Source organism: Sphaerodactylus townsendi, linkage group LG05 (assembly GCF_021028975.2).
Source record: "Sphaerodactylus townsendi isolate TG3544 linkage group LG05, MPM_Stown_v2.3, whole genome shotgun sequence".
Taxonomy (NCBI): Eukaryota; Metazoa; Chordata; class Lepidosauria; order Squamata; family Sphaerodactylidae; genus Sphaerodactylus; species Sphaerodactylus townsendi.
The window spans coordinates 15884970-15908017 of record NC_059429.1 but is presented as its reverse complement, the minus strand read 5'-3'; the positions used below and the strand labels follow the sequence as shown (position 1 = coordinate 15908017).

The 23048-nt window shown below is 46.2% G+C and overlaps 1 protein-coding gene across 1 annotated transcript in view; it reads left to right on the top strand.

The window, feature by feature from the left end:
- PTPRS (protein tyrosine phosphatase receptor type S) overlaps nucleotides 1-23048 on the top strand; it is a 362151-nt gene that overhangs the window by 205838 nt on the left and 133265 nt on the right. The window contains 2 exon segments of the mRNA XM_048496069.1: nucleotides 12598-12708; nucleotides 17634-17645. Coding sequence (XP_048352026.1) covers nucleotides 12598-12708; nucleotides 17634-17645 — 123 coding nt within the window.

Here is a 23048-nt window from a genome sequence, read left to right as displayed (position 1 = left end):
CTGTTGAACTTTTGAGTAAATGAGATTGCCCTGCAGTGGCGAATCATTCTGGGCGTGGGATGACAGAAATTGAGAGATGCTTGCCTTGAAATGGGTGAGCCCTATGTAAGAATAACTGGGCTAGATGGCAGCCATCTAGAGCAGCATCCTCTTCCACGGAGGGGGGTGGGTCAACCAAATGCCTCCAGAATGCTTCAAAGCCAAAGCGTCTGCCTTTTGTTGCTGCTGGCATGGAGAGGTACACTGCCTCTGCACATGGAGGTTCCATTTAGTCATCAGGACTGAACAACCATCGAAGGGACCCGCCTTCCATGCAAACTGCCTGAAACCAGGAAGAAAGGCAGGATGTAAATGTGTTAATAAATAAATAAATGAAACTTGGCTAGTCCCTTTTTTTAAAAAGCCAGGTAAACTGGTGGCCATCTTGTATGTGAGCGTTCCACAGGTTCATCAACCTTTCAGCAGTGCCTGAGATCTAATACTTCACAGGATCTACGGTCCATACTGACAAAAGCGCCCCGCCGCCAACAACGGAGATATAGAAGATGGAAAGAAAGAGAATGTATATTTCTGTGGCCCTCTGAGATGTCAGGCAGACCATTCCACCCCGTCCTGCCTTGAGCTTTTCCTATGAAAGTACCATGGACTAATCCTGACATCTTTTGTATAGGGAGGACAGTTTCTCCATGCTTCGGCCTCTTTCCTTCGGTATTCATCTTCTTCTGTCTCAGAGACCTTTGGATGTGAGCAGTTTGACCATTCTTGGCCGGTTATAACCAGGGCTAGAAATCAAGAAACGATGCCGCTGGAGAAGGGCTCAGGTTGAACCTCAGAACGCAAGAAAATCTCTCTCTTCCTCCTCTGCATTGGATTAAACTGGTCATTCTGACCCCGGTCGGTCTTGCCATGGTATAGGAGCCAAGGTGGATTTTGGTATCTCTCAAAACCTGGCCGGGCGGGGGCACAAATCAGACTATCAAACAGAAAGAGAGATTGAATGTTTGTCTGTTCCTGGATAGAGTTTCCTATCCTTTGAATGCTTGTGTGGAAGGGACCTTTGGAAAATATGACAGCTCAATGTGGCATTACCAGCTGTCTCTCTTCTCCCGTTTGGTGCCCTTTTGGAAGAAGGAAGTTGTGTTTTCACTTGCCATCTGACTGCCCCACACCCCATGCCTCTTTGGACTGGAGAACACCCCGTGTGAACTTACAAGCGGGTTCATTCCCTTTGCAGAAGCCTTTAGATCATGGAGGGAACGTAAAATGGGAAGCGGAGGTTATATACTTAAAACTCTGCCTGTTTTGATGGTGTTTGACTGTGAGTAAGTGCCCTTAAAGGAGTCGGGCACCTCGTAACTAATAGTTCTGTGAACAGGAGAGAGGGAGAATGCTGTTTGAATTTCAGACCACAGACTCTGCAAATGTGTTGCTTGCACGGAAGTGGGAATAAGAACCCACAAAGATGCTGCACAGCTGGATTTTGTCTTTTTATTAACCGGGTAATTCCCAAACGTCTGACTGTGGTACCTTCCTAACTAATGCCTCTCGGAGAGAGGTAATTCGGTTGACCCATGGGTCCAAGTAACCGTTTATGCTATTTCGAAGAGCACGACGTGGCAACGCAGAGACGCAACAGCCTTTCCTGCCTTCAGAGGAAGTTGCCTGCTGCGTCTCTGTGTGAGTCGTTTCCCTGGGCTCATCACATCCTTTCATTCGACCTCTCTGAGGACAGGGAATTCTGCCCAATCTCTGTGGTTTAGCTATGGTCATGTTGTCCAGTCATTGCTGATTATGAAAATTAGTCAAGTCAACTCTGCTTTGGAAGGGGGGCTGCCTGTTGTATATCTGTATATATCTGTGCACTCAGATCAGAGACTCATACAGAAACACAGGTTGGTTTGTGAGCAGGTAACTCCTCGTTCTACAGTTTACGAAGCAAACTGGGGTGTCAGCGTTCATCATGACCTCCGCTTTTAACTGGGGAGAAAATATTTTGGCTCTGAATTTTGGAGGGGGGGGGGAAATGTCTTGCCTACATCCAGATCTTGTTTTAAATATGCTGTCATTGTCTGTGTACTGTGTTCGCTTTTTAATTTTCTTACAGTAACTGGCTTATAACAACCTTCTTCTATTTTATTTTTCCCGTTTTCTGTTTTATTTTTTAACACTCAGATACCTTTGGTAAGTGTGAATTCCACTTTAACAAGTCAATTCCTTCAAACATAAAAAAATTAACTCTCCGCCTGCTGGTACCTGTGTGTTCCCCCTCCCATCCCTCCCCACTAATTCCCTCTTAACAGCTTTGTCCGACAGGCATGGCGCTCATCCTTTCTACTAACTCAAGGGTATTCTGCCCGTTCTAATGGATTTAACTGCAGGGTATTGCAGGTGACCAAAATAAAAAACTGCAGTCAGAACTTCGCAACAACCAATCTTGCACCCGGCTAAAGAGTTTTTAAAGCAAATTGCAAAGTGTCTTAACGTTGACTCAATTTGTACTGTACATTTTTTTAAAAAGCCCTGCAATTCCCCAATTGCAGAAAAAAAACCCAAAATGAAACCTTGACACCCTGAATTTGGAGCACAAACTCGGTTGGATCTTGGAATTTCACATCGAAGAGCGGCTCGTTAGAAATTGGATTGGGCTGAGGTTTAGCAAGTGGAGCCTCTTAAGGAAGCATCCAGAACACTGGTGGCTGCTGTCCCAACTGTGTTGCAGTGGGCACTAGGCAGGGATAGAACTGGGACAGCCTTCCCTGATGCCTTGAAAAATATTCATCAGCCTTGAAAGATATTCATCAGCTGTTCAGGAGCAGCAGTGGCGTAGGAGGTTAAGAGCTCGTGTATCTAATCTGGAGGAACCCAAGATTCCCCATTCTGCTGCCTGAGCTCGTTGAGGCTTATCTTAGTAATTCTAGATGAGGCCTGTACACCCCTACACACTCCAGCTGGGTGACCTTGGGCTAGTCACAGCTCTAAGGAGCTCTCTCAGCCCCACCCACCTCACAGGGTGTTTGTTGTGAGGGGGGAAGGGCAAGGAGATTGTAAGCCCCTTTGAGTCTCCTACAGGAGAGAAAGCGGGGATATAAATCCAAACTCTTCTTCTTCTTCAGCCAGACCCATGCTCTCTGAACTGGACTGGCATCTCTGTGGATTCCTTCCCATCTAAACCCCTTTTAGTTTAGTCCGACAGACCAGCGATTGAACCCATCCGTTTCCAAAAACTTTAACTCCAAGCCGCTTCATTTGCAGAGAGGTCTGGTTCGTGTATAACAGGTAGAACTTAATCACCTGCACTTTTGATCCTTGGGAAAACTTGAGGGGAGGGTTGTGTGTCTCAAATTGTGCTTAAGAGAATGGATGGGAAACAGCAAGACACAATTCAGCAAGATGCCGGCAGATTCCTGATTGACCGCTCTCAACACAAATGACCTGCATCACCCCAAACAGGCCCAGCACCAGTGATGCCCTGTCTTCATGCCAGGTGGGGCTGGTCACTTTTATAAAGAAGCCGACCCCTTGTTGTGTTTGGAATGTGCAAATGCCAGCCACCGGCAAAAGAATAGCATTGGCATCAAAAGTAGGAAACTGGATGTCTCAGACCTAGCAAACTCCTAGTTTGATCCAAGTTTCGGGGACGGGATCGTGGTATACGTTAGATACAAACTCTGGCTAACACTCATTCGCTGCCAGTCTCTCCTCCCTCCTGCTCCTCGGGAAACAAAATTCTCGAGTTCTTAGATGTGAAATTCCAACATTTCCATGTGTGAAAAATCTACCATCTGTGTCTTCCTCTTGTGCCTTTCCCTTATTTTCTGGCCACAGTTTGGAAAGCTGCATTTCAGCCCAATTTTTTCCCCCTCCCTGACATTCTCCTCACAAGAAGTGACCAGGCGTCCTGTGGTTCAGTTACAGCCCTGTTAAGATCTGTCATTAGGTAATGAGTCGAAATAAACGGACACCGTAAAGATTACAGCCTGCTTTGACAGCTGTATCAGATGGTTCCTGAAACTGGTTGTCCCCTGTGCATAGGCACTTACAAAAACAAATGTAGTCCTCAGAATGTGGTAGTCTATAAAATGTTGCAGTTCTCTTGTTTTAGTGTTGCTAAATAGTCTGAATACGGCTACCCTTCTGGAAGTATTTTTCAGGAATCCCTTTGCTTTTAAAATCCGAAAATGGACAGGCACTTGACCTAACCCACCAACAGGGCTTCATGGCCCCCACCAACACCTTTCCAGGCACGTGCTTTTGGAAAGTAGATGAGACCAAGTGGGACTTCTGCCCAGAGAGGGTTTTTACTAGGCTGTGAAGATTCGTTTGGTTGTACAGATTTTTAAAAACATTGCTTTGGCGGCAGCTGCCGCCACAGCACAATGATCTTCATTGGGGCTTTCCGCACTGACAGAGTTGTACTGGTTTCTATCTAGGTTCACCTCAGTGTATCCGCACTGCAACTGAGCTCAACGTTGTTTTGTCTCAGGTCCCCCTTCCCCTGAACTTCCACATCCCTGTCGAAAGTTAAGTGAAATCCGCCTTCCTGCTGGAACAAGGTCGAGACCGCTTCAAAGCTTCTCAAAGTGCGGACGCATCGAAACGACACCTCATCCGCTCGAACCAATCAGGCGCCATGGTGGTGCGCGCAGAACAGGAGAGTCGTAGTGGGCATGCACCTGTAAAGTGCAACCAGCAAAAAAAGAACGCCTCAAGCTCTCTATGGTAACACAAGCTCCAATCACGATCGAGGAGCGAAACAGGCACCAAGATGATCCCACCCACTTAGCTCGGTTCCAGGGGGCCAAGTAAGTTGCTGTGCGGACAGCCTGGAATCGCCCCCCACTGAAGGGAACCGAGTCAACCTTAGCTTCCTTCTGTAGTGTGGAAAGCCCCATTGTGTGGCTGAAGGGAAGCTGTGGCAGCCATTTTATGGCTTGCTCCACCTTTTCTGGTAGCCATTTTGTGGCTGCGCCCACCACGCCACATCAGAATTCCAAAGACTTCTGTGGGGTTTAACAAACCAGACTCCCGTAGCTTAGGCTGCACACATCTTATGCATTGTGCCAGTTTAAGGCCAAGATAGCTCAGAACTGGGTTTGACAAATTTAGGATTTTCCTCAGACTGGGTGCCTGAAACACTTAACATTTGTTACTCCAGTGTCTGGATTAAGCAGAGGGCCTTAAACCTGGGTTCTGCCTCTTTGTAAGCCTCTTCTTGGGTGTGTAAAAGTCTAACGCCATTGGTAACCAGGAATAAAACTCTCATTTCCCTATTAAGGAGAGACTACCATTTTGATACTTCTTTCTCTGGTTGCCACCTCAAGTCTGCATTGATGTTAATTTTCAAGTCCAAGTGTTTTTGAAAGGGCGTGGTGAGTTATTACAGGATCTCATACATCTGGCTGGATGACAACTTCTAAATTTGGTATCCAACCTCAATGTTTGTTCCAGCAACCCTATTCGCCGTTGCCTAACCCTTTATTTATTTATTTATTTATTTATTTATTTATTTATTTATTTATTTATTTATTTATTTATGGGATTTCTATACCGCCCAATCCCCAAAGGGCTCTGGGCGGTGTACAACATGGATTCCACATTGTGCATATAAACAATACCCCCTGAAATTAAAATGTAAGCTTAAAACTTTATATATTTAAAAACGCTAGCAGTAATTCAGTAAAATTATCACAGCAAGAATTTCAGATTAAACCCTCCCAAAAAGGGGGAACAAGACAGCAACAAAAGTGGGTCCCCTAGATGACAGGGGGACTCTGAAAACCGGAGGAATAGAGTAGAAGGGGCACCTAATCAGCGGCTGGGCACTCCAAAAGCCTGGTGGAACAACTCAGTCTTACAGGCCCTGCGGAATTCACTAAGATCCCGCAGGGCCCGGACAGCTGGAGGGAGAGTGTTCCACCAGGCAGGGGCCAAGGCTGAAAAGGCCTTGAGTTTGGCTAGAGCAGGGGTAACCATCCCAGGTGATTCTGAGGCCTGATGGACTACAATTCCCATGCCAGGGGCTGATGGGAACCAGGTCCATGAACATCTCAAGCGCTATGGTGCTGACACCTCTGAAATAGAATATGTTCAGTTGTTCGTGACAATCGGAGGATTTTGCAAGAGAAAAAACCATTTCTGAGTAGGAGACTTCTTTACTCCTTCCGCAGCGTTCAGTTCCCTGTTAGTTCAGCTGCTTAATTTCCCCCCCCCCCAAAAAAATCCCACTTAAAATCTTGCAGATTAGCTCCCATTGGGGGGCACAGAGCGGTTATAGAAAGGGAACCTTATAGCAGGCTGGCCCCCTCAGAGAGCCATGACCTCTGCTTCTCAGACAGCCCTTTTCCTACTCATCTTTTCCAAAAGCGTTTCAACTTCATGTCACAGATGGCAGATTTTTCCCTCCCCACTCTAAGTTTTGAGACATTAGGATGTGTTTGAGGCTGAATAAATCTGTAACCCTTTGCTCTTTTTTCCCTCTCTTCCTTTGCTCCTTAATTCTCTCCTTTCAAAAACTACCCTGCTGCTCTTGGCAGAATCTAGCCCAAGTTTACACTTTATTTTAAGACTCTCTCTCTCTTTTTTCCTTTCTGAACCGATTCCCCAGTAAGCTAACTAGCCCGCTTTTATTAACATTTAACTAGCTGATAACCTTAACTAGATGCTAACACCTGTCTTTAGATGACTTCGTTAACTTTTTTCTTTAACTAGAATCCGAGCTTAACTAGATCCTTAACCAGCTTTAACCATATAACATTTGCCCTTTTCCCCACCCAACTTAACAGTAACTAATAATTAATAATAACCAGTTTTACCCTGTGTCCTGAAAACAATGCGTTGAACACCGGATGGGGAAGGAAAGAGGTACATGAATTGCAAGCACACCTTAAAAAATACTCAGAGATTACATTATGATAAACGGCTAGGGGGAATGGGTTCCTTTGTTGTAGCCTGCTGTTCGTGTTCTTTGGCTAATCATATAAGCGGGCCATATAAAATGATGTCTGGGGAAAAAAACCTGGAGGCCCTCTAATATTGCAGAAATTCTGCAGAGGAATTGACCAGCCTGCATGAGCTCAAGGGTGGGCACCGATGATGCCTCTTGCCTTGTTTTTAGGATTGGGGTAAAACCATACAGATTTCTCTTAATGTGCGGTTCTTGAATAAGATATGCGGCAGTTCTTGGCGGCCAGTGGGGGAAAGGATCCTGCCTTTGAACAAGGAAGATGGTTCCCATCCTATTTCAACCACCAGGATAATAGATTCCTTTCAACGTGGTTAGGGGGCGGAGCAGACAGCGTGGGGCTTGAATTCAGCTGCAGCTTGAGACCATACCCGGATCAAAAGACCAGAGAAATGGTGGGAGGTGGAAGAGCCATTTCCTTCTCCCTCTCCCCTCTCCCTGGCTTTTCCACTGGAAATATCTGGTCCTTTTCACACATGCAGAATAATGCACTTTCAATCCACTTTCACAATTGTTTGCAAGTGGATTTTGCTATTTTCCACAGTAAAATCTAGCTGCAAAGTGCATTGAAAGTGGATTGAAAGTGCATTATCCTGCATGTGCGGAAGGGGCCATCTGTCTGCCCCAGCTTTCCTCCGGAAGGGTCTACATCAGGTGTCCCCAATGTGGTGACTGTAGGCACCTTGGGGCACACTGGCATCTATCTTGGTGCCCACTGGGTCTCTTTAAAAGTGTGTGAGGCCATACAGGGCTTTTGGCATTGAAGATCTGGTTGGCTGTGCAGATTTTTTCAAATTATTTCAGCAGCAGCACCAGGATCTTCACTGTACTGACTGAAGATAAGCCGTATGTGTGCAAGAAAATGTTTTAAAACAGCATCTTCATTTTAAAAGTCAAGCTGAGATCTATAGGCCCCACCTGGAGGCTGGGAATCCTATCCCAAAGAGACAATCATGAAACAGAGGAACAGAGGGAGCAGCAGTGGCATAGTGGTTAAGAGCAGGTGCATTCTAATCTGGAGAAGTGGGTTTGATTCCCCGCTCTGCCGCTTGAGCTGCAGAAGCTTATCTGGGGAGCTAAGATTAGCCTGTGCACTCCAACACATGCCAGCGGGTGACCTTGGGCTAGTCACAGTTCTTCGGAGCTCTCTCAGCCTGTTTGTTGTGAGGGGGGAAGGGAAAGGAGATTGTAAGCCCCTTTGAGTCTCCTTACAGGAGAGAAACGGGGGGGGGAGGGTTAAATCCAAATTCTTCTTCTTATAAAGGCAATTAGGGATGCCGAGTGGAAGGAATTCAGCCTTATGGACACATGACCAATGGCAGCATGGGTTGTTAGGCCAGCTTCCCAATTGGCTGGAATGAACTTTCCCAATACCCAATGATAAGCAAATTTACATTCCCAGGAGCCCTGCTCTCATTCCTGCACCCTTCTCCAAAGATTGGAAGAGGCAGAATTTGAGGGTTTGCAGCCAAGGAGGACTTCCTTTCCTTGGGGTTCCTTTCTCCCACTGGCAAGTCCTGACTTTCCCTCTTTCCCCCCCACTTCCTTTTCACTTACATTTGTTCTTTTCCTTTTGGTTTACTTGCAGAAGGTACTCCGATCCGAGGTAAGCGAACGCTCCGCAAACTCTCACACACTCTGGGCCACTCACCCCCACTTTCCCCGCGTCTCCCTCGCTCCGCCCAAATGCCACGCACACATATTGATTATAACCAGTTCTCATTCTGTGTTGTTGTGTGATTTTTTTTAACCTGGACTTGTGTCGATCTTTTTCACCGTTGTGGCTTCACTTCCTGTTTTGTGTTCCCTTTTCTGTATTTTTTTCTCTCCCCCTTCCCCCAACTGTTTTTTATTTTGTATACATGTATAACTATTGCTTTTCTCCTCCTTTGGCTGGACAGCATCGGTCACGGCATCCCTCTGGAAGGAGGCTGCTCTCTTTCCCCCACCTGCTTGCGATTATCAGTACAGCTTTTAAAAACTAAATCTCGCACAAACTGCAGATTTAATTTCACGTGTTCGGTTCTTTTCAAAGAACGTTGCAAATCCAGTGAAGATGAAAATTAGACTGGACCCAAATCTATGGCCTTGATTGGGAAAATTTATGGACTTGCTCTGTTTTCTGGTACAGAAAACAGAACAGTATGGGTCTGGGGATTGGAATTTTGTTGTTGTTTTTTTGTCGAGAAGTCGCAACTGACTTAGGGCAACCCCTGATGGGGTTTCCAAGGTAAGAGACTTTCAGAGGTGGTTTGCCATAGCCTGCCTCTTCCTCCCAACCTAGGAATTCCTTGAAGGCATCCCATCCAAATACTTGCCACAGTCGACTTGACTCAGTTATTGCGCACCTTTTATTTTCCCCAGGCTATCCAGCATTGTAGGAGTCCAAAAGGGTGGCTAAGGTTTCTCTTCCCTCTCCTGGTTGGATTTTGGGCCATATCTTTGAGAGCTCATACAGTGCATCAGATGAACCATAATCCAAGAATTTAGTGTAGAGGTGTCCAACTCTGGCGCTTCAGATGTTCATGAACTACAATTCCCATCAGTCCCTGCTGGCATGGCCAATTGGGAATTGTAATCAGTGGTGGGATCCAAAAATTTTAGTAACAGGTTCCCATGGTGGTGGGATTCAAACTGTGGCGTAGTGCCAATGGGGCTGGGCGGGGCACAATGGGGGCGTGGCCGGGCATTCCGGGGGCAGGGCATTCCTGGGCGGGGCTGTGGCAAGGACGCAGCCGCTGCGCCGGTCCTTGGGCGGGAAACGAATGCACGCAGGCGCAGGCTGCCGCGCACGCCAGTGCACCTCCTGCTAGACTGCTTCAAGTTCTGGGCGCTACTGCTGAGAGGAGGGGCGTAACTAAGGCAAAAATCATGTGGCAAAATCACCAATTAGTAACCCCCTCTCGGCACACACAAATAATTAGTAACCTACTCTCGGGAACCTGTGAGAACCTGCTGGATCCCACCTCTGGTTGTAATCCATAAACTTCTGAATCACCAGAGTTGAACACCTCTGATTTAGTAGGCTGAGGTTCTTTTCTGCCATTCGCAAACGATTCTAAAGCTCCCTCCCCACCCTTCACACACATGCAATTTGTAGAAAACATGACTGCCTTACCTTATAGGGCACATATTATCCCTTAGAAATACTTACAATGTTTTGTCTTTTTGAACTATGGGAAACTGACAAATGCTGAGTGTATACACCACCCCCCCTTCAAGGCCCCTACCTTGAATTTGGAGAGGGGCCAGAATTACTAGAAAGTGTTTGGCTCAATTCAATTTATAAGTATTAGTCTAGCGCCTAATCTCATCTTGGAAGCTAAGCAGGGTCAGCCCTAAATATCTCTTATGTCCGTGGTGGCGAACCTTTGGCACTCCAGATGTTATGGACTACAATTCCCATCAGTCCCATCAATTTGGCCATGCTGGCAGGGGCTGATGGGAATTGTAGTCTGTAACATCTGGAGTGCCAAAGGTTCACCACCACTGTCTTATGTTGAAAACCCCATGAGGGGTTGGCATGAATCCCCTGTATCTTGACAGCGCTTTCCGTCATCGAGCCAAAAATAGTTTTGAGAAGAAATTCATCCTTCCAATTAACCCTGGGTATCTTTTTTAATCTATCGAAACATCTTTCCCCAGTTAATTGGCTAAACTTTGCAACTCTGTGCCCTTATGAGTGGACAGGCTGTTCTACTCGGTCTCAGAAAAAGATATTAGTTTGGTCAATTTCAATTCAATTTATTACAGTCAAAGACCAGCACATTACAGTAAGGGACCGACAAATTCTATACAGCAAATTACAGTCAAGAATCAACAAATTCTATACACCCTCTCAACCTGTTAGTTTGGTCAGTGAAGGTACAGCCTTTGAGAAAATAGTATTCTTCCACATTCCACATTCATTCCCGAATGAATGTGAAAATGATACTTCATTTGTCAAAATAATTATTTATTGAACATGGTCCTTTGATCATTAAACTGAACACCAAAATGTATTTTTACTTTCAAACAGATGGGGGGTGGGGAGCAGAGCTGGTAGGCACTAGGACCCAGGTGGAACATTCTACAACAAAGAAGGTCCGGCATGTTGAGTTCTGTGGCAGAGGAATGTACAACTCTACTAACATCTTTTTCTGAGACAGACTACAGGAGGGCCTGAACTTAAAAATCTTCAATGCCTGAGCACCAAGAACCTGTATGCTTGTCCTGTGGATCTTCCCCTGTATTCCCCTCGCTCATTTGCTGCTGTTAAATTCAACAGCGTTTTCTTGTCTTGGGGTAAAGTCCCGACACTGGCAGGAGGGCCAATCTCCAATAGCTAACAATTTGCAGAGATGTTGTTCTGTATCCTTCGTGTACAGCACATCTAAGCACACCCTCAGTGAAAACATTCCTTAGGCTGAATGCAAGCAGAGAGTTTTCCTCTCGCCATTGGCTGAGCTTCTGTGATGTCACATACCTCATCTTGGTTTATTCATCAAGCGACAACCCTGCTTTAGTGTTATCTATGGTTAGAGGGGAAGATCAGAATGCAGGAGAGATTTTAGGACAGATCAGAAACAGTGATTTGAACACAGTTAATTAGGCAGTTAGTGTTAGCTGTGGTTTCAGGTGATATGGATGTGGAAATCCTGCCCTGTTCCCAAACGCCATTCTCATCACAAAGAATGCTGGGATTTCTTCAGAAGAAAGAATTGCAATGATGAAACATGAAGTTGTCAGGAAAAGCCGGGTGCCGAATCCTAGTTGCACAAAGCAGAGATAAAATAAAGCACGCATGTATGTTCTGTCTGAACTCAGCCTGTTATTGTGTGGGGAGGGGTCAGCTGCAGAATGTGGACCGTGTGAAATCACTGCAAGGGAAGTTGGGAGGCTGCTTCTATCTGGGGAAAGAGTTGAGACCGGGAATGTGTGATGAAGGGCAGAGTGCTCTTGTGGGGCAAGGAAGGATAGGAGAATATCTCACACATGGGCTTAAGAGAGGGTGAAGCCAAAGCTAATAAATGTTTTCAATAAATAAATAAAGCTGGAAGGGGTGGGAAGGGAAGGGGGCCGGAAATTAGTCATAGGAATGGGAGAGAGTCACTTATGGGGAAAAGAAAAGGAGCATCCCAATTATGTTGGGGGAGGGGACAGGGATTAAGGGTAGGGTTGCCAGGTGGAGACTGAGGAAGATGGGGTTTGGGGAGCAGAAAGACTTCAGCAGGATATGAGTCCACCCCCAAAGCAGCCCTCCGAGTTCACCCCCAAAGCAGTTCCCCCCCAAGAGAACTGGTATCTGTTGCCTGGAGATCAGCTGTAATTCCAAAAGATCTTTAGCCTCCTTTTGGAGATTGGAACCCTTGCTAAGGGGTGGTGCCTGAAGGCGCCATGTTAATATTGGGTTTAGAAGAAGAATGTGTTTCCCTTGACATTTGAGTCTCTCCCAAGGCACATTGAGTCATTTTCATACATAGAGATGTGATTGCTATAATATCATTGTGAGAACTGCAGGCGGGGAGGGGGCAGAACCGTCCTTGCCCACGTAGTTAATCTGTGGGCCCCCTTCGCTCTGTGTCCAGAATTCCCTCCAATTAATATATCTGCCGGCGTCTCCTTCTCCCTCTTCTTTGTTTCTCCTCCCATTCCAGGTGGCCTGCAGATCGAAAGCAGCGAAGAGACCGATCAAGGGAAATACGAGTGCGTGGCTAGCAACAGCGCCGGGGTGCGATACTCATCGCCCGCAAACCTATATGTGAGAGGTAGGGAGCGCCGTGGCTCGCAAGAGTAGCGATACGACTTGTTCCCTGCCTGCCTGCCAGCACACACGTACACACTTGCCCTTCAGAGGGCTCTTTACGTCCTTTGCTGTGTTGCTGTTTTTACAAAGGGTGAATGGCAGGGTCGAAACTAGGATGCTGGAAAGAGTGAAGAATGCCAGCATGGCTGAATGTTGGCACAGCCCTTTTGTCAGCTAAGGGGACAGAGGGGTCTGTGAGACTGCTTCCCCCAGCTGTACAAAGTGGTGAACTGCTGGTTCACTTCCTGTTGAACGGAAGGAACTAATTCCAGATTCCACTGGGGGAGTGGTACTAAGTAGGGGACATGTCTTCACTGCCAATTTGAAACAAATCTTGAACCAACCAGAAGCTTTCTCCCGTGGGAATTGTAGTTTGGCGAGCTGGGGGTTGGGTGCTATGATAAATTTTCCACTCGGGGAAGTATCCGGTTTGGAGTGGTTAAACTGCCTTAAAAAGCGGTTTCCTTTTGCAGTCAGGTGGGTGCATAATTCTCACCCCCTTAGGAAAGCACTAATTAATTGGCAGGTTGGGACCAAAGGCTCAGTTCCTGCCCAAACCACCACTATTCCCCCTGCAAGGATTCCGCTGCTATCTTCCTCCCAGAAATCGTGATCAATCCTCACTATAATGAGAATCAAGCCCTAGGGCCCTTCGTTCAAAGTGATGCCAGGGCACGCAGTCATCCAGACAATGGATTGTAAGTGTTGTGAGTGAAGGATCAGCCTGCTCCACTTTACAGTGAGCTACTGCTGTGGAGGAGATGTCTCGGGCTTGTCCCCCTAAAGAAGGCCTCATTCCACCCCCGTCTTTTCTGAAGTAGTTTTGGGGGTTTCATAGATCTTGTGGATCCAGGGAGCTTCAGAGCTGTCAGGAAAAGACCTCACACAATTGCTTTACTTTACGCAACGTGTGATTGGTGCTTGGAATATGCTGCCACAGGAGGTGGTGATGGCCGCTAACCAGGAGGTGGTGATGGCCGCTAACCTGGATAGCTTTAAAAAGGGCTTGGACAGATTTATGGAGGAGAAGTCGATCTATGGCTACCAATCTTGATCTGATATTGCAAAGGCCTTAGCAGACTAGGTGCTCGGGAGCAGCAGCAGCAGAAGGCCATTGCTTCCACATCCTGCAGGTGAGCACCCAAAGGCACCTGGTGGGCCACTGCGAGTAGCAGAGTTCTGGACTAGATGAACTCTGGTCTGATCCAGCAGGCTAGTTCTTATGTTCTTATGTACTTCTCAGTGGAAACTCCCTAACAGATTCATACTAATGTTGAAGAGGACAGTGGAAGTGGAGCAGTCATGGGGTAGCTGTGGTTTAAACCGCTTTCCAGAGTGCTAAGATGTTCCTCTAAATGTGCAGGGAGGTTTTTTTTCTACCTGCCAGACCCCAGTACAGATGTTCAACAACCTCAGGGGGCAAAGCTTTTTACACTGGGGGAAAAGGTTTGCAGTTGCCCCAGTCATTAAAAAAGGAAGTGAGCAGAGAAACAGTTTCCCAGATATTCGGGCTGAGCATCAGACCCCAAGTTCCCTGCTGTTTTGTCAGGCCTGTCCAAAGCCTCTGTGAAGGTTTCTCCTAGGGCAGGGGTAGGGAACCTGCGGCTCTCCAGATGTTCAGGAACTACAATTCCCATCAGCCCCTGCCAGCATGGCCAATTGGCCATGCTGACTGGGGCTGATGGGAATTGTAGTTCCTGAACATCTGGAGAGCACTTGAGGTTCCCTACCCTGCCCTAAGGGAGACATTTTAAACGCGCTGAGTATCTTGTCCATTTTTCCTCGCCCATAACTTCAAAACAACACAGAAGTAAACAATGCATGGAGTATCTCACCCTGATTTTTTTATCTGCACAAAAAATCCTCGCAGGTAGGATTAGCAGAGGAGAGAAAAAAAGATGTCTACTTGAAGGTAGCTAAAAGGTGAGCTACATGTCTGAGTAGGAATTTGAACCAGGTCCCCTTTATAATGGGTTAGATCTGACTTGCAACCGGGTTGCAGGGGGAGGGGGGCATTACTTGCATCAAACCAAAGCACTAGCCATGGATCTGACCCACAGTTTCCCAGCATAACAGTACAGGTTGAGCACACCAGCTGCAAACATTCTGCACAGTAAAAGTTTTTTTTTTCACTCCTGCAAAAAATACCTGTAAAATGGCTATTAAGCATTCACACTTGTATTTTGAAAGGGGAAAGTGTCACTCTTCTCATTTTCCATCAACAAGTTTAATAACACATGCCCCTTTCTGTGATCGAGGGACTTTATGGTGGCATCTAAAGCTGCTCACAGAACAGGCAAATCCCTTTCCCCCTTTTTTTTGTGCCAAACGCATTTGATTAATTTCGGTGCATTCGCACATCCACAATAAAGAGATGGAGATGGCTAACGTTTGATGCGACATTCCTCCCCAGGGAAAAGATCCATAAAGGCAGGCACCAGCAAAGCAAGCACTGAATTCACCAGTCATGCTTAGTGACCAGTTTTCCAGAAGATTCCATATATTTCAGTTTGTTTTTCGCTGGGAGCGTGAGGATGACTGATAAGGCACCTGGCCCGTCATGAAACACTGCTCGGTGGTTAGGAGAGGAAATGGGTTAGAGAGGAAATAGCAGAGAGGCCCAAACGAAACGGAATGATTCCCGTTTCCATCCTGTTTGGGGCACCACACCTGTTGAAGCTGGGGAATCGTGGTGTCTTCTTTGCTCCCTGTCTCGGGGATATAGACAGGGGGAAGAAGTCTTTTAAATAATTGAACACTTTCCATGCTAAATTTTTAAAACTCCTTTTGTTGATGCAGACAACAAGGCAATCATATGTGAAAGCGATGTATAGCACGCTCATTGTTAAAACTAACTGAGCCTCCAAGCTGATGATCCACAGTGTGGAATTTAACACGTGGAGAAACTTTTCCTGGTATTTCTATCCAATGAATGAAAACTTTGGGAGTCCTAGGCTGAGTTGACACAATCCCTTCTTTCCATTGGTTGTACACGAATGATTCAGAACAGATGTTTTTAACCCTGCCACAGTTTAGAGGGTCATTCACATGGTGGGTTTTTTCCCCCAGTTTGTGATTGCTTTGTTTGTTATAAATTGCATTTGTTCTTTTCCTCAACACTGGAATGGGTGTGTCCCACTTATCCATAAGAGGAAAGGGCCATGATATCTTCTTTCGGAATCTAGGTTGACTTCCTCCTCCTCTGAGGAGTAATGCTTGAATTGTCACCATGCCCGGCACGATGGCAGCACCTAGTGACCCAATACAAGCATTACACCCTATTATAACAATAGCTGGAAGTATAAATTTTGATAACGTGCTCCCACTCTTAGGACAAAGTGTACGTAAAAATGGCATCTGCCGTTATCTGTTTTGAATCCCAACCACAGGTCTATAGCTGCACAAATTGTTTGTGCAGAACGGGAGCTTGAGCCAGCTGTATCGGTTTCAGAACTCTGCATTTGTGTTTTATGGAAACTTCCACATGGGTTCAAAATGAAGTTCTCCATTCTGTATATTGTGTCTGGCATCTCTGTCAGACAGGGACTGTGTGGTGATCCCCACACAGGATGCCTTGGTGGTGGGTTTTCATACTGTATTTAATAATTCCTGTTTTTCCTTTGTGTTGTTATCCGTGAAATGGTGCTGTGCTGAGCGCAGTCCTCGAGAGGGACAGGAAAAGATAGAATGAAAGGCGTGTCCTTTTAAGGTTGATGAAATTGGTTTTATTGCATTATTTTTCCACATTTTGTTCCCACGCGAAGAATTCGACACATCCCTTGCAGTTTTCTGATTTCTTTTGAACTGTTTTCTGCCGCAACTTTTTTTTTTGCGTGTGTGTCTACAGAGAATCTCAGGATTAGGGTAGGATTTGAAAGGAGTTTCCTTCTCTGTTTGTTTGTTTTCATTTCCCAACCGAAGGACAAGAACTTTACGTTTCCGGGTTTGTTTGTTTTCCTAGTTAGCCGGCGGAAGAAGGGAAGGCGAGGTGGGAGTGGGAGAAATGAAGTTTGAAAATGTTGTTTTAAAGAGTATGAAATTCCCTTCGATTACTATCTTCCTTAGAAGTTGAAATGTAGAAATTAAGCCAACAGTTTAGAAAAAATGGGGGGGAAACCCACCAAAGGCAGGCAGAGGTGCTAGGGATGCTGAATGTATCAGTTACAAGAGCCTCGCCCAGTCTGTTGTGAAATGTATCAGCCATTGTTGGAATCGAATTGCCCTGAATGTTTGCATCCAAGTCCTGGTGAAATTCCCCTGAGAACATTCCTTGTGGTGCTGCAGGGCTGTCTTGCCCCTGAGGTCTCGACGTTAAACATTTAAAAATCTGCAGAGGAGCTGAACAACGGTGAGATCGCCCAGGTGGAAAAGCAGTCCCTTGTTGTTTCAGGGATGCTAACATTAGTGCTCATCCACGAGTGAAGTGCGCCAAAGAATCTGAAGTGGTGTTGGAGCCGAGGGTGGAGCCGGCCGTGAGGCTGCTGAAGGGGAATCTGTAGGGGGCCTCAGGGGTATTCAGGAACAGGGGACTCCCCCTTTTCCCTGCTACATTGGCAGAGTGTGGCCTAGACGCCTTTATTGAGCAAGGTGTGGGAGCCGCCTCCCCCTGCAGCCCGGAAACCCTTCCAAAAATGCTGCCCCAGGGCCCCCCCTCGGCAGCCCTGATGGACAGGGAAGAACGGGAAGGAAAGAAAAAAGGGACATTCTGAGATTTCTTTTAAGCTTTTTTTTTTGTTTAGTTAAAAGACGGGAAAAAAAGAGAAAGCAAATCAATTTGCAGCTGCCAGCTGAAGGCCTTTTTTTACTCTCTCTGTGTTTCCCTATTTTCTCTCTTACTCTCCCTCATGTCATTTGTGTTCTGCATCAAACCCCCTTAACATCCCTCAGAGCTACGAGAAGGTTGGTGTGGTTTTTTTTCTTTTTAACTTCCTTTACCCACATTTTTACATTTCTTAAGAGAGAAAAAATATATTCTATATATATATATATATATATTATTTTTTTATAAAAAAATGACAACTATAACTTAAAAAAAAAAAGCAGAGGAAAAGGAAATCGGAAATTTTCGATCTCTATACCGCAATGCAGACCTGCTCATATTTCGAGGGTCTTGTCGGCGATGAGTTGAGTTGCATTGTGGGCCTCTCTCTGCATCCTTCGGTGATGTTTGCTGCGTTGTGTGCACCTTTCTGTCGTCATGGTTACCTTGCGTATGGACTTTGGGGCCTGATGCATGATGGGAGAATGTCAATGGCAATTTGTGCATGCCGTCCTTTAAAAATTATCATTTTCAAATTTATGTGCGTGTATATATCTATATACATATGATTTTAAACAATGTGGTTTTTCCCCCAGTGGATTTGTGTTTTTTTTTTGTTAATTCACTCTTTTTTAAGGGTTTTTGATTTGATTTTTTGCTTTTCGTTTCTCTCTTTTTTTTTGGTTCCTCCCCTTTTTTCGTTTTTGATTAGTTATGCTGTGCTGTAATTTTATTCTAAATGCATTGTGGGAAAAAAGCCAGTGTTCCTGCTCTCCCCTCCCACACACTCCAAATTTACCTCCTCCCCTACCCCATTGACAGTTCAGTTACCACCAACTCAGAGGAATGGATTCACACAGTTCTAATGCCTGTCCAAGGAAGCAAGTTGGGTTGTTGTTGTTGTTGAAGGGGAGGGTTGCAGCATGGGACACTTAGAAAGTGGGGCCTTCGGTTGTATCAAATTAAAATCTAAAGTGAATAGAAAAATTCAGAAGTTAGTAAAAAGGGAATTAAGCTGATCAAACATATGCAGCAATTTTTTATTCATACAGTGGAACCTCAGTAATCATCGACGTCAGTTTTCGCCGGTTTCGGTTTTCCCCGGCTGCCCCCAGCCGTTTTTTTGCCTTGGTTTTCACCGAGCACCTACGTTTTCGGCTACGCCATTTGTGTAAATTTATGCTTTTTTTCGTAAGAAAAATTTGCTCACGCCCGGACCTAGCGTAAGCGCATCGCGCCAAAATGGCAGGAAGCTTACATTTTCGCCCGGTTCCGGAAGCTGCTTTGGCGGCGTTGCGGATGGACACGGATTACCGGTGAAAACCGAGGTTCCACTGTATGCATTAATATCGATCATTCTCAGCTTGGACGCTGAACTCAAGTTCTATCCGTAAGCACTACATGCAAAAGATCTGCACCCTGGATCATGTACGCAAAAGATTTGCACCGTTGTTCCAGAGTAACTGTTTCCTAGTTCTAATTCTGTACTAGCGTTTTCTACCGCAAATCTGGATCTCCATCCCTAACTTCCTTTTTTTTTAAGGAAACAACCAACAACCTTCTCTTGCCATTCTGTTCAAAAAGTAGATCAAGTTAGATAGTTAACAGTGCAATCCTAAGTCAAACTACATCCTTCCAAGTCAGTGGGCTTAGGAGGGTTTAACTTGGTTTAAAACTGCACTGTGAAATGTATGTTAAATTGCCCCTGAATATTCGGTAACAAAACCTTGGGCTCATGAGCTGCCTGAGGTTGGATTCCAAGCAGAGCGAAATGAATGTGCAGGCGATCATTTCCAAGGGATTCCTCACTGCCTTCCCGCCTTCCTCTTCCAGCTCAGCTTTAGCTCCAGTTGAAGGATGTCATTTTTAAAAGTTGTGTATCACAAAACGGATGCAAGTGAAAGGGAATTGCTGCAGTGTGCCACAGCAACCTAGGCTGAGCCCGGCTAGTGATGGAATTCATGAGCTACAAACTCCCTCCTGATTAGGGATGCCAGCCTCCAGGTGGGACCTGGAGATCCTCTAGAGCACGGGTGTCAAACTTGCGGCCCTCCAGATGTTATGGACTACAGTTCCCATCAGTCCCTGCCAGCTGGCAGGGGATGATGGAAACTGTAGTCCATAACATCTGGAGGGCCGCAAGTTTGACACCTGTGCTCTAGAAGTACAGCTCATCTCCTGGCTACAGAGATCAGTTCTCCTGGAGAAAATGGCTGCTTTGGAGGGGGGGCTCTATGGCACTGTGCCCCACTGGGGTCCCTGTTTTCCCCAGACCCCGGCCCCAAATCTCCAGGAGTTTCCAAACCTGGATCTGGCAACCCTGCTCCCCATCCTCCACCGGTGGCCAGTCGTGACCTGGCCACCTTCATTCTGATCTTCTCTACACGTAGTTCCGGACAGCTGTGTTTGTCCCGCTGCCATTTGTTTCGCCGGAGTTTCGACTCTAAGCGTACGCCAAATCCTCTTCCCTTCAGATGGAGGAAGCAGCTTCCGAGAGCTCTGAGAGAAAGTGTCCTTCGAGGCGTGTGTGCCAAATGCCTCCTCCCTTGAAGGGCGCCAGCTGTGTGCAATGTCCCTTTACCCTAATTTATATCTCCCCGTGCTTGGCCTAATGAAGGAAACTCCTGAGCCATGGAAATTGGGGGTGCATCAACAGTTCTGTTGCAAAATCCACAAGTCCTGCAGCGTTTCGCCAGAACTGTAGATTAGGAGGAGCACTTGTCTTGAAAGCCGGTACTCCCCTAACAAACCCTGGGCTAATCTGGCCATTGGTACTCACTTCAGTTTTGATCTCTAATGTCCTTATAAGCAGGGCATACCTGACAGAAGACAGTAAGCTTAACAGGTAGGTATATTTAGGATGGGGCAAGCCAGGGTGTGAGCCCTGGGTGCTGCTTGCCTGGGCCTCTACAAAATAGGAAGCCACTACCACTTGGAGGGCTGGTCTACCTGCCATTAAGACGCAGTGGGCCAGGTAGACCAGCTCCTCTTAACAACCTCCAGATGGCCAATTGCCCACAATTGGAAGTAATTAGTAGACTTCACCTCCGCTAGGGTCTAGGTCAGTGGTGGCGAACCTTTGGCACTCCAGATGTTATAGACTACAGTTCCCATCAGCCCCTACCAGCATGGCCAATTGCCCATGCTGGCAGGGGAACTGATAGAGTATGAAGTCCCATGACTATCCTAGTGCCAAAGGTTCACTCCCTGTAAGAATCTAGGTCTTCCAGTACTACTTCATGGCAGGTAGACCAGCCCTTCAGAGAAGTGGTTTCCCTGCAATTGAAAGTAATGGGTAGATGTGCCTTCCTTGGGGGCCAGGTCTACCAGTTCTCTTAAAGACAGACATTGGCAGTTGAAAACAATGGGCAGACTGAGCTGCTGGACAGCTAGTCTTCCAAGCTGGGAAAGATCTGTTAGATTTAGGGGGGGGGTGCAATTTCAGTCCTCGCCCTGGGTGCCATTTTCTGTAGGTACATCCCTGACCCTGTGTGTCAGGACAAGCCACATTTGGGTGCCCATCTTCCAATTCTGATTTATTTTTTTTCAGCTGCATTTTGATTCCTTTTTATGCCTGGGCCCCTAGCTGTGTTTCTTCACTTGAGACAAATTCTTTGCATCCCCAACATGAAGATTTTTGTAGGAATGTGGTCTGACACTAGTTCTGGGTGATTGGGTGTTCCCAAAACTGCTTAATTAGCAACCGCATGATACTGCAGTAAACACAGTGGGCAGCATTCCTAGCGTACAGGTATTAAAGCTGTGTGATTTTTAAATTTATTATTTTACTTTTTATTTTTTTGAGAAATCCAGTGCAGCGTTGACAGTTACCTGTCTCATTATTTTTCTCTCCTCTTCTCACTTTCTCTTTCTTCTCTTTTCTTCTTCTTTCTCCTTTTCTTCTTCTTCTTCTTCGCTCTGCCTCTCTTTCTTAAACTGAGATTCCATTGCTGAGACCCCAGGTCCCACTCCCCCCCCCCCCCCCCCCCAAGCTTATAACCCCACTTTCTCCCATGCCCTCTAAGGTTCAAAGGCTGGGCTGTGAACAGAAGCGTTGACTGATTGGCTGAAAGCTCCTTTTGAACCCTTGGCTGTCACCTAAAGCACTCGAACTACAGAGCAAGATACTTTTTGCTTCTGGCCCAGAGTTTAATCCGTGAAGGATCTGATGCTGTCTTTAATGGGGCTTACTTTGGGCTGCTGCAACAAGAGACAGAATGTGTGGTCCAAAGATCCACGCGCCCATCCCCCAATCCACTTTGATATTATGCTGAAGTTCTTGTAGGTCATTGATAGCGTCATTCCGTGCTAGTCCATGTTTGGGAATAGGGAGCTGGCTTAGCAAGCACAGGGCTTAAGTTCAACTTCAACCCTTTCTCCCTGTGAAGCTGGTTTTCTACATGCAGGAAGTTATTTTGCAGAATTTAGGGAGTTAGCTAAAATGTGATCTCCCACTTCCAGTGGGAGCAGTCCAGTAGGGAACCTGTACCAGGCCATTTTACAGGGCGCATTTATTGACCCTTATTTGGCATTGGGAAGGGATTATGTCACTTGCAGCCAGCCAACTTCCTGGGCAGGAGGAAGCTGCTGGGTGGGGTTGATTGTACATCAGAGGACGATTCTTATGTGTCCTTCACGCCAGTCATTCTTTGGTTGTAGGTACACACACACAAAAATAAGAATCCATTTGACTATTGGGGATGTATAGTGAGAATACAGAGAGATTCTTCTGAGTTTTCCTCAAAAATCCTTTCTTATACATCTGCAAGACCTATACTTCTCTCTGTTCACAGCCACGATTTAGTCCCGAAGATAAGCTCATTTTATAAGCATTCCATTAAAAGTAGCAATGAAATATATTACACAACAGACAGGTGTCGTGTCGAATACAGTTCAACAAGACAAGGAATCCGCTACAACCCCACCATGCAGTGGGCCAAAGGAGAGTATTTTAACGAAAATAGTAGAGGAATATCAAGGATATGGAGGCCGAAGGCGAACTATTAACCAAACCATCTCAGAGCCTCTCTTGCTTGAAACCCACCTGTGGCAGGGGTGTCCAACTCTAGTGTTTCAGATGTTCATGGACTACAATTCCCAATTGGCCATGCCGGCATGAGAGCCTGATAGGAAATTGTAGTCCATTGAACATCTGAAACCTGGGATTCAAGACACCTACCTATGGAGTCAGTTCTGACTTGCACACAAACACACACAGTAATGACTCTGTAAAGTGCAGTTTGAAGAGACCTATGAGGTTGGTACCCCTGAATCTTGCATCAGTGCTTCCTCTGGTGCTAGAAGCTTCCTCTTTACATCGGAGGGCAAATCCTTGCAGCGGAGAAAACTGTACCACCAGTGGAGCAGATTTGTGAGGTCCAACCTGAATTTTACAACCATTTAAATGTCCCAGGGCCGAGAGACTCTCGAGAGCAAAGGGTTTCTCCTTTCCGTTTGTTGATTGGCATGCCTTTAAAAGGCATTGTTTCTTCTGGGTCTGCCTCTCCAATTGACTTCCTTTTTGCTGACTCACATTGAAGAGT